At 35.8% G+C, this 12,345-nt stretch overlaps 1 protein-coding gene across 5 annotated transcripts in view; it reads left to right on the forward strand.

Annotated features, from left to right (window-relative positions):
* LOC105196108 (nephrin) overlaps nucleotides 1–3,874 on the forward strand; it is a 301,908-nt gene extending 298,034 nt beyond the window's left edge. For all 5 annotated transcript variants that reach the window (XM_026131964.2, XM_039459216.1, XM_026131965.2 and 2 more), the window contains 2 exons: nucleotides 1,693–1,805; nucleotides 3,489–3,874. In XM_026131964.2, coding sequence (XP_025987749.1) covers nucleotides 1,693–1,805; nucleotides 3,489–3,557 — 182 coding nt within the window. In that variant the 3' untranslated portion in view covers nucleotides 3,558–3,874. The remainder of the gene's footprint in view (nucleotides 1–1,692; nucleotides 1,806–3,488) is intronic.
* Nucleotides 3,875–12,345: the final 8,471 nt, after the last annotated feature.

Raw genomic sequence — 12,345 nt, forward strand, 5'->3', positions numbered from 1 at the left:
TCGTCATTAATTTGCATCACTTTTACAAGTATATAAAAATTCTTAAGTGATTCTTACACTTAATTTAATAATATCTTTAGAAAGTATTTGTCTGGATGTGTATTAAAAAAGAGTATGTAAATGTTATAACTAATTATAGCTGACAAGATACTTCAAAGAAAAGGAATACCTAAGATATAAATGTTCAAAGGAATGCGTTAACTGTTAATTAAAGGAAATTAATGGAATTACTGTATTAGCTTTGAGATAATATTTAGTTTTTTTAATGATTTCTTTTGATATTTTTTTCTTTCTTGACTCTTAAAGGTTTGCCTTATTTAATCTGGTCATTAGAGAAATAGAATAAACTGAATCCAAGCTGTTAAACATATTTATAATATTGTGGGATAAATTTCCGCGTCAATCTTTTTTTCATAAGCTATTGTATTGTACTGCTAGTAAGATATTCTCGAAGTAGCGCGAAAAAGTTTAATATATCAGACGACGGAAGATAGAATTGCTTAAATCGAGCAGAGATTTACCGTTTGACTCTTACAAGCGCGCCCCTTTAAGAGAAGACTGGAGGCATATCGTTGGGGCATAACCGGCCATCCCATTCGGTGAATTTCTACTTAGACTGATGGAACTGGCGCATTTGTACGAGGATTTTAAGAATATCGGGTTTTACCTTAGATCAGATAGCATGCGTTAACGGTACTCTCAAGAAAATTGCACATACAATATGCGGTTCTAACGTACCGTATCGATATATGCATACACAGAGCATGGGAATGCATGCGTATACATGTATGCAAGGAAAATATATAGCAATCTAAGCGATAAAAAAACGCATTTGTAAGAAAGTCACGAAAAAGATGGCGGTCTTTGTTGGATTCAGAGTTTCATTTCTTTTACAGAAATTTAGATTTATGGGACGTTTATTATAATTTAATTAATATTTAATAAGAATTAAATATGCTTCAGGATTAGGTAACTACACTTAATCCATAAATGAATTTGCGAATATCTTGGAAAATGAGTTTTCATTGTACTCGTTTAAGCACCTCTTTCAACTCTACTTCGTCGAATCCAATAAAATTCAACAGTTGTAGTGTATATATATATATATATATATATATATATATATATATATATATATAATATATATATATATATATATATATATATATATATATATAATATAATATACATACACACATAACTGCCCGTACTTTACTATAATAATAATTATTAAAATTGAAACTCGGTAATTATATCTAACGTTCCATGAAGTTTAACAGTAATTTGAACAAAAGTAATTTAATAATGGTGCCGCAGCACGAAATGAATATTCGCCGATCAGATAGCAAACGCAGTTTATTCGAAAGACTAAAACGTGCTCTTTTGATCATTTTTTTTTATTAATTACTTCCGGTAAACTGAGTTCCCGGATGATTTCTTGATTCTTCCCGCAACATGCGGAGCCGCACGCTGTGTCTAGGCACCCTTAATTCCCCTTCGCAAGCAGCGCGAACTTTCGGCTTCCGCAAACAAAACAGTAAGAAGCGATCAAGGGAATGCCGTTCACGGAGAAAGGAACGAGCGCCGCTAAAGTTGCCACCGAGAGAAGTTCAAAATACTTTGCGAAATCCGTGGACTTACTTCAAACCGATTATACGATTGACGCTAAGTCCGTCCTGGGACTTCTTTCAGACAGAAAGCTTCCTCGTTACGGGTCCCTGCCACGAAGACCACGTCAGCTGGAAGGACGCGAGATGTCCCACGACGTCCTAGAAGATTCAGATTATCCGAGAGCATCGCCGAACGTGAGTAATCTGACTTCATCTAAGGCATTGGTTCCCAAACTGCGGACCCCCTCATTAAAACTGCTCCCTTGACCGAAACGAAAAAGCGGAGCACCCGTAAAGAATCAAATAGATTTTTTGAGCAAAAAATGAATGCGACGAGAGAAAATATTGCACATGTATATTAGGTTGGCAAAAAAAGTCATGTCGTTTTATTGCTATGTAAATGAAAGCTTTTTCTTTGTATGAAGAAAATGCCTTTCATTTACATACGAAGAATGACATGATTTTTTTTGCCAACCTATAGATTATCCAGAATTTTTTTCGTTATTAAGCTCTTATTAATTTACTAAAATTTCAAGGAAAACAAAAGAACATTTTTATATCTTGCAAATATTTTTTTCTCTCGAAACATGTAATAAAATTAAACTTGACTATAATATAGAAAGAGTCGTAGTTTTATCAAAAGATTCATGCTTTTGTATTCATCGATTTTAAATATCTACTGCAACATTCTATTGGGGAAGAAGTGGAACAAAACGTTTAAAATATCTTTAAGAGATTTTTAAATTATTCAAGGAAAGACATGAAGCCGTAGAATTTGGGAACCTCTGATCTAAAGCGATCTACGGTATATCTGTATGGCCCCCCTGATAGCCCCTAACATAGAAAACCACTTTCGAATTCGATCCGGTCTGCTTTACGATTCCGCTTATCGCCGTTTTCTTGCGGCCCAGATTTAGCGAACGAGAACGTTTCCGTTGCGCCTCTGACACACTTATTTCGGGTAACGGACGAGCATAATAATCGTGTCGAAATACATGAAAGTATCTTGAAAGTTCAAAGTTTGTCGATGTTTTTCTCATGGTGCATCGTAAATCGCAAAATGCTTTTCTTTTACGAAAATTTCATCCTACAACGGTTTTTTTATGTAAAAATTTTATGTTACGGAAAAATATGGATTTTGTATAACGATTACTCGTAATTTACTTTTGAAGAGTCTATAAACTATTTTAACATACGTACATAACATGATTGTAATAAAGTTTATTTATTCGGAAACGTATTTTTCGATTTTGCCTTTCCGTCACCGCCTCGAAAATTCGTGGACTCCATCGCTCTGGTGATGCATGCATATTCTAATATTACAAAAATATCGTAAGAAAGAGGGAGGGGAGAAGGGTACTCGCTATAAAAATTCCATGCTGGTCCGACGAATAAGAGAACCTTTCCACGGATCGAATTCAATTCCCGATTCGATAGCTTCCGCATTTTTCTAAGTGATACCGTATACCTCTACCGAGACAGGTCTTTTAACTTTAAATCCTAGACAAATATCTTTCAAATTTGATTTAACCCGGCAATGATATTGTATCAAGCGGCAACATCATGGTATATGAAAGCTCCGCCACGTCTTTCCTCGATATATAGCTTCAAATGAAACTTCTGCAACAATTGCTTTATGAACAATAGCGAAACAATTAACAAATGAACAATTTTGCTACAAACGTTGCGTAAGACAATCGTGAAAATGTAAATCTTAAACTGTCTCGCGATGCTTTCCTCTCAGTCAGAGTCTCACTTTTGCGCGACGATGATTTTATTTTCTGCGATCAATCAAATCCCCCTTTCCCTGCCCCTCCCCCCTTGGAAGTCGTTTATTCTTTCAGGTTCTTAACTTTATTTTCATCTTGGTCTATTCAGACATTCTACAGTCTTCAGAGGCCGCACTCGGAGTCGATCAGCAGGAGTATTCAGGAAAGTTGCATTTAAGGGTCAAACGCCGGCCGAGACATTAAGAATGGTGGGCGGTCGACAGTCTAGACGGATGGACGAGAAGATCCAGACGTCTGCTGCGTCGTCTAACTTCCGGGTCGTCGACCATCGTTCAACAGGGTATAGGAGGCCCCTGGACCATGGCATGATGGAGGCTGGGAGCAGGGAGACTAGGGAGGGTGGAGCCACACGCTTGTGCCACGTTTTGCACGCGCTCAAGCGTACCAAAGTCATTTATATAGCCACTTGATTCACACTACGCCTTTGTAAATATTGTATATAAATAAAACACTTTTTCGTGTTACAACCCTTTCTATGACGTGTTTCATTTACGTCGACGAGAATCACGAGGATCATCACCATCTCTTCGCAGGTATGAGATATGTATTTTTTTTAAAAAGAACATATTGTCATAATGATTTCACACAAATCGATCAGATGAAGTGTAAAATGAACGAGCAATTTTGTCACGAGCATAAATACGTGATTAAAACTGCATTAAAAAATCTTGGAACGTATATGCACGTGTAATTCGTATAATCCTATTTTTAGTTAAATTTAATTTATGTGGAATTCCGAAAGCGCGTTTGATGCATTTTTAACCCTTTATATCTTTTTTTTTTGAAACTAGGTTTTTAGCCTTACGATCCGATTTCTCCGCGATAGCCTGCACCGCAATTGAATTTTCCGAAATTTTGTCGAACTAAATTATAAGTTATTTCCCCATTGAAAACTTTGACACTGAATTTTTCAAAGAGATATTAGTTTCGTAAATTGAAAAGCGGATTGCGCGGGGAATCCGACGTTTATTTCAACACAAGCGCGCGAGCTGATCCACTTATTCAAAGGTCCTCTGTCTGCCGCTTTTACGGGGCAATTCCCGTTTTCCCCGTACGAAGCGGCGACAGTACGGCGCGCGTTATCCCGCGAGGGAAAGCGCGACGAGGGCGCGAGAGAGCGGCATCACGAAGTAAATCGCATAAAGCGTAAATGCATCGCAGCGAGAAACTAGCAGCATCTTTCCATGGCCTCCTTTTACGCCGATTTTCTCGCTGCGAAACAGACCTCTTTTCGAGTACGTCCTAAAAATTCCTTAGTCTTTTTATTTTCTCGTCGTCGTGTCCTCATGGCTTTTTTCGCCGTTAAATGCACGGAATTGCCACTGCGGACGAACGACACAAGTTAGCACGTAGAGAACTTTCCATTCTCAGATCGTGCCTGTTTCTAACAACTTTTTGGTCAAATCTGGATAAAGTTTTCCTTACTGCAAAAATTAGTGAAACGTTAGAAAATTTGAATTAAATCTCTCAGTTTCTCCCAAAAAATTAAAAATATCTTTTATCCCTTTCGGCTAATTTCAACGTTGAATCTTTCTACCGGTTTATAGCGACTCTTTTTTGAATTCAGAATGTTTAAAATAATGAAAACGTTAATAGCGATATATTATGTTAATGGTATCGGAGGGAACATTTGGTAGATCCTTCGCGTCTGACGAATGACAGTGAGTTGCGATACGTAAATTTTGTTCTTTTTGCTGGGGTATAGCGCTTTAATGTGGCGTATTTCAAGCTGAGCACATAATTGGCCATTGAAGATGCAAAGTGCACCGTCTGCCATTCGCGTGCACTATCCCCCTGTGCCCCGCTATTGTCGATTTGCGTTTATGCGCCCTTTCTCTATTCTACCGAACGATGGCGGATAAAAATACGCGGTGGATAAAAGCGCAATAGTTCCGTATAACCGGCGGCAACACGACAGACACAAATCCATATACTCAGCGTACATTCAGCTTAAGTGCGGCCGTTAGCTATCGAGCTTTAACCGTCTGATAAAAATAACACGTGCATTTAGTACTAGCATGATGCGACTCGGATGGAAATCGGAAAAATACGGAAAAGCAATTCTGGTGTTTCTCGAGTCGTAAAAATCAATGCGATTGCGACCCCGATGTTTGAGAACTTCGAATTTTGTATCAAAAAACGCACAATCCCTCCTCACTTACGTTTTATTTCACGTTCAAAATTGCGTGCTGGGGATTTTTTATCAGAATAAATTTGTCTGTATAGCAGAAAGTTAAAACGAAAAATGTTCATCCGTTCGATAATTTACCCGAAGGATAAAAGGGATCAGGACCGCCCTGCGGCGAACGTTCCGAGTCACACGTGACGCCGGGCGGACCGACCCTTTCGAGAGGGAGTTAGCGGAATAAGTCGTGCGGGGATCAGGATCAAACTCAAACAACGAATTTGGAAGGTTCGGGCGAGAGTTTAATCCTTCGAGCGATTACGGGTTAAGATATACCGCGGCGCATTGGCTCACTCTTATATGTATCTGGACCCTCGGATGTCGCCCCGACGCGGCACGGGCGCGGCGCCGCCGTTACAACCACCTCGAACTGAAACTTTTATGATTTCACGTTTGGCCGCGTACGTTTAAGTTTGCGCGCACAAACTCAGTCAGCAACCAGTCACGAATGCCTGGTACATTTACATGCACAAAACTCTTCGTGTAACTTCCATTTCGTCGCGAGTCGTTCTCGCGGAAAGTGCGAGCGCCGTTTGAAATTCATCTCGGCGTTAAGGAGCGGAGTATTTCCAACATGATATTTGTAGAGAAGTGGCCAACTCGTGATTTTTCCGTGAAACGGATTCTAAACACTTTTCTCATTCTTATGCGCTTAATTTGGTGAAACTTGCGATATTTTGAGGGAAGAAAGAAAGAAAGAAAGAGCTCTCGTGTGTGCGCAGGAAGTTCATAGAAGCCGGTATTCATGGTATTCTGAAAAAAAAATGCATTCTTATTCAACGTACGATTGCCACAAAGGCGTCATCAAATGCCGCGAGCTTTTCCACGTCGAAGCGAAATCCCGCAAGATCCGGTGGCTGCGTATAAATCATCTTTACAACAGCGGGCCGCGAATAAAAACTTTGTTAAACGGCGCGGGCATAAATCACCGGCAGAGGAGGAAGTCGGCGAAGTTTTACCTCAAAACCGGCTAAAGATAATGCATAATACGCGAAGGCACGTTGCGCGCAAGAACGCTAATTGGTAGCTACGCGGCGGTTTATCAATCTCCGTTGCGACGCGAGCGCAATCAGCGAGCGAGTCCGCGGCTTCGCCTCGCCTCGCTCGCGAAAAGATCTTGAAATCTTGATGCGAGATTTACGGGATGACCGATGTAATTTGTTTCCATTCGATCCTGTTCGTGGAAGAACGCGCGCAGCTCTCCTAATTTCTTTTATCCCGGGGGGAGATCGCGAGATCCTAAGCAGTGTACAAGTGTCACGCTGAATCCCAGCGTCGACAACTGAAACGGTCTCTCGAGAACGCGTTCAACGTGAGAAATCGCGCGAAATAACGAGTCAGGGGACACGTGAGCTTCTCTGACAATTGATCACAACCAATACTTCTCAATATAAAATGAAATGTGGTAACAAACATGATATGTAGCTGCAAAAACGTATTGAAAATTCATTATTTGTATCGGAAATTATTGATAGTAATATATGGTAAATTAATGTATTAATAATGATAAATTGGTAATATTTAACAAATAATTACAAGCGCGTATTATTTTCAAATGGTTTATCGTTACTAGGTAATTTATTATTTCTAGAGATGACTTATTATCTCCGATAAATTGACGCTGCTACAAATTTGATTTTTCTATACAATTTATTTCTAATCAGTTTGATATGTCAAAGTTCTGTTATTTGATAGTTAACTCTAAAGTATCTAAGGGCAAGTAATTGTTATTTTTCTAAATTTAATACTTCTCTCATTGTTACTGCGAGAGTCGCGTATAACGTAAAACATAATTTTATTAAATTTGTTATTATATTACAGGATATATTAATAATACTATATGCAGATAAACAATGCACATATAACCATCTATCCATTTAAATTGTGCCAATTAGCTGAATGGTTAATAATTGAAATCAAATATTCCTGTAACACAACATAAAACATTTACATGTAATCGATATTATTTCAATCCCCATCTATTTTGTGAACTCTCGGAATTTTCAGTGATTATAAAAGTACAAAGAAAATCCGCTTTAACATATGTATCCCGATTTTCAATAAGAGAGCTGCTAATGAGCAGATATAAATAAAGAGGAGCAATCAACAATTATAAAAAGATTCTGAAATTAGAAGTTCTTCGAGAATTAGGGGAATATTTCGCATAATACATTTCTGTCAATCGCGTTTATTCTTTTTTTTTCGTTGAATGATGTAGACAATTAAGTACTAAACAGCTCCATTTTCATCTATCACGCGTATTCGCGAAAGAGAGTAGCAATCTACCCTGCCAAAATAAATTACCAAGCATCTCTCGAACGCTATCGGAAAAGCCTCAGGCTTCATTATCGTTCGTCCTCGGCGTGTATTGTAGTCTTTCGTTGAATTCTTAGAGAACTCGTCGAGTTGACCGAGGGATCCTCGTTACGGTTATTTACCAAAGACCGGTACTGATTAATTCCAAACCGTTCTCCTCGTCCCTCACCCACTAGTGAATTCTGTACGGACGCTGTATGCGGCCGCGGCCCCATCCTAGATCCCTACTCACTGGTTTTCGTCCATTCGGTATTTGCGGTCGATAGACTCAAAGCTACACTTGCCTGTTTGCTACCAAATATTGCCGACAAATAAGATGTAAAGGATGCTCCAGGGAAAATTTTGAAAGGGCTTCGGTGCCTGGTTTATGTGAAACTTGATATAAATGTTTGTAATCAATAAGAAAAATCCTAATCAATTGTTTTCTTTTTTCTTGAATAAAGTATAAATACCTAAATGGGACAGTGTCATATAAAAGTAAATCGACTAAATGCGATAATATTGCATAGATATATGCACACTCTTATTTCTGTGTTAGTTGGAGGAAAATAATTGTAAGGAAACGATAGGCAATTCCATAAGTTACTTATAAACCACATACCGGAAACCGTATATCTACATTTTATAATTTGTTAAGGAACTTGTTTTTGTATATTAATCGGTTACAGAAGTACTACGATTTCCGATTTTCATGCACGTTCGATTTGGTAAAGTAAAAGATTACTAAATTTTAGCGTTTGTTAGCAATGGGTTTCGACAAATTTTTAAAGAGTTTTAGAGACTTTTTCGGAACTTTACGTAATGCGCTTCTACAAATGTTTGAATAAGGAGATGACTAATCTTTGGTTCCATAAATTTCACTAAATTTTTAATATATTACACTCTTCCCTCATTAGTACGTGACAAAATAACTTGTCTATTACGTAATAATTTTGAAGAAAACATTGTAATTTTCCGAGATGTAATATACCGAGTTCATAAAAGTAAACATACAGACAAGATAAGCAGTTAGAATGCTAGACATCTCGAGTTCAAAACCCGCTGCTTCTCAACTTTTTATTTTTTCTTTACACAGCTTTTTTAAAATTAAATATGCAATTATAGTTAAAATTATTTGCTTATATTTTTTACTAATTATAAAGACAATAATTTATTATTCAATTTATTATTTAATTCATATGAAAAATTATATTAAATTATTGAAGCTTATTTATGTATTATACAAAATATTTAAATTTAGTATAATATATTAATTAAAATTTATAATATATATTTGTTAATTTTAATTTTTGGAAAAAATCCTTTAATTTCTAATTTTAAAAATTTTAGTTTTAATTGTTAATTAAATTTTATATATTGAGATAAAAAAAATTTTTATTTAACTTGAATTTTAAAAATCTGTTGTACTTCTATTTTTAAACATTTTTTTTAATTTATAATTTTTGTGAGTAAATTAATACGTTATACTTCTATATCATACATTTGTATCAAATAAATTAAAAATGTTTTGGGACTTTTTACGTTTCTTTTATTTTACTGTTTTTTTTTACTATTATGTGTTAAAAAAATACATAGCGTAAGGAAATAATTTGCGAGCGTTTACAATATTCAAATATTTTGAAAATATCTATGTAAATGTACGGAAATTAAAAAAGTTATATAAAACATTCGACAAATTGCTCGTTTAAGTACGAAAGGGCGAGATAGAGATGTTGCGTTTTTCAACAAACTTAAAACCAATCTGTTCTTATTTTTTTTTTATGAAACTTTAATTGGTGATCATTTTTCTTCGTTTCTTTCTAATGTACTACGTGAAATACTATAAGTAAACACACTTCCAAATTAAATTTCTAAAACTTTGTATCTCATTACTTTTCAGTAAGATTGAACGCATCTTGAAATTTATTAGACAGGATTTTATTATTTTTGATCGTCGATTCTGGATTATTAAATAATTCGCGATTGTTTCAATTATTATTAAGCAAGTCTATTCTATCCTAAAATCTATCCTAAAATGCTTAAAAATGCATTTATTGATTGGTCAATATTACACATCGATTTCAACAAATTCTGTTGATACAGGTGGTAACAATTTGGAACATATTGAAAACCAAATGGACATAGTGGCGACATTTATTAGCGTTGCAACAAAACTTGTTTTGCTGTTGTACCGACAGTTTTCAGTGATATCATTGCTCGTTTAGTTAGAGACCGTACTATCAAAGTCTGATCATGAAACAATCCGTTTTGCCCACTTCCAAAAGAGAAAATCATAAGCCGGTATTCATAGTCGATTCTTATATTTAAGATCGTCTTAAGTATCATCTTAAGATGTCATCAATTAATCAGAGAGCCGTATTAGCATCTTAAAACGTTATTTAAGACAATCTTGAAATAAAAATTAACTATGACTATTGGTCATAGAGAAAGAAATAAGAAAAAAATAGAAATGAAAGAGAATGAGAAAGTCTCCTGCATCAGAGGAACCTGAAAGCGACCATACCGACATTTTTCCTATAACGTTTGAATTCTCGACACACTAACTACTCACATCCATTTTGGCCAAATTGTGAACTAAAATCACATCCATTTTGTGATATTGCCGATAAAAATGGTTGAATGGTTCTGTGCTAAAGTTATGTAGTTGGGATAGGCTGGTATTTATAGTCGATTTTTATATTTAAGACCATCTTAAGTATCATATATAAGAATGATTAAAATATATAATAATAAAAAAATTGATTTCTGACTCATCGACTCGATGTGCAACGAGCGGAGTTAATCAACCACAAAACTACGGTGATTACTGTAACACAAACATAAAATTAAAAAATTAAAACTGCGCTCAAAATCAATAAGTTTAAAATTTATTTCTTATATACCCAGAGAAAAATTTTTTTAAGAAAAATTTTGTTGAGAAATAATTTTGAGAAAGAATTTGTTTGACTTAAAAAAATTTATGCACTACTACACGGTTAAAGAAAAATTTCTTTGACTTAAAGAAATTTTTTGATTGTTTCTTTTATTACAATAGAATTAAAGAAATAATTTGGTTGTGCAACACAAATTTTATTTAAATAAAAAAAATTTATTTTTAAAACCACAGCAACAACTAATACTTTTTATATTTCTATTAATACTTCCTTTAAATTAAATAATTATTTGTTTAAATAAAACAAATAATTTAAACAAATAATTTATTTACTTTTAGAAAGACTAATAACATCATTTTCTGAAATTAAATAAATTTTTATTTTCTTTAAAGGTATTTTCAATTCAACTTAAAGCAGCCAAGTTAAAAAAACGATTTCATCAATTTAAACGTAACTTTTTTCTGAATGTGTATATAATTTTATATTAATTTTCTTTTTTTAAGTAGCTTTTTTTTAATTTATTTGATAACATCAAAAGAAAAGTAAAAAGATTATTAAATAAAAAATTATATTTACCCCAAAGTTGCTCCGCTGGGGCTCGATGCCTCTCCCAGACCTCCCTTCCTCTCAGAGTCCCCCAGGTTGTCTTCTTCCTCTCGTTGCACACGCGGAACATTCGCGAATAATATACTAAATTTGTATGACACTCACTCGTGAAAACACCGATTAATTACACGGTAAAAAATAAACGATCGCGAGGTACTTCGTACAGCACTTCCGACGGCCACGTCACAATCACAGAATACTTTATTGTTATATATTACAACGGAAAAAATCAAAGCATCATCATACGCGCGCGAATAAGCTATGAATCTATTTGACGTTGCGATCTGTGATCGTTTGTTAATAAATCAAAGACGGAGCCGGCGGGTTTAACTTAAAACCATATAATACGACGTGATTAATAAAGCAGAATTAATAATTGTAACGCGACGGACTATTCGAAAACAAAAGTACATGATGCAGTTAATATTTCGCGAGGTAACACACGGAGCAACTAGCACTGCTAGTTTCTCGCTCGAGTTTTCGAACGCGAATGATAGCGCGGTGACCTTGCGTAAACACATCGTGCTGTACACAAAAGCAACGAATTCCAAAGCCGCGTGTCAGCCAAATTCTTCGAATGTCTAAACTATTTACGGATTGTTTACGAAGTTACTTGGATACAAATAGGTATGCGTCAAATCTCAAAATCTTTTACAAACTTTGCAAAGCTCCACGGCGTGAAATAAAAATTGCACGGAAACGCGGTTTACAGCATTCGAAAGCGCGAATCTTTATCTTTAATTTGCGTATTTATTGAGCGCTGTACAATTTTTTTATCACCGAGTTATTCAACACTGAAGCAACAATAGTCTCGCGTAGCGAGAGAGACTCCGCATTATGCGCCACGTCGTCTCTGTTAAATGCCTCACTCGGGTCGTTGACCGCGCACGGTGCGGCACGCCGCGCGTCGTCCCCCACTCTTCTCGGCCACGTGCGCCTCGAGTAGTGCGAATGACCGAGCGAGA

This window comes from Solenopsis invicta, chromosome 16, assembly GCF_016802725.1.
Source record: "Solenopsis invicta isolate M01_SB chromosome 16, UNIL_Sinv_3.0, whole genome shotgun sequence".
Lineage (NCBI taxonomy): Eukaryota > Metazoa > Arthropoda > Insecta > Hymenoptera > Formicidae > Solenopsis > Solenopsis invicta.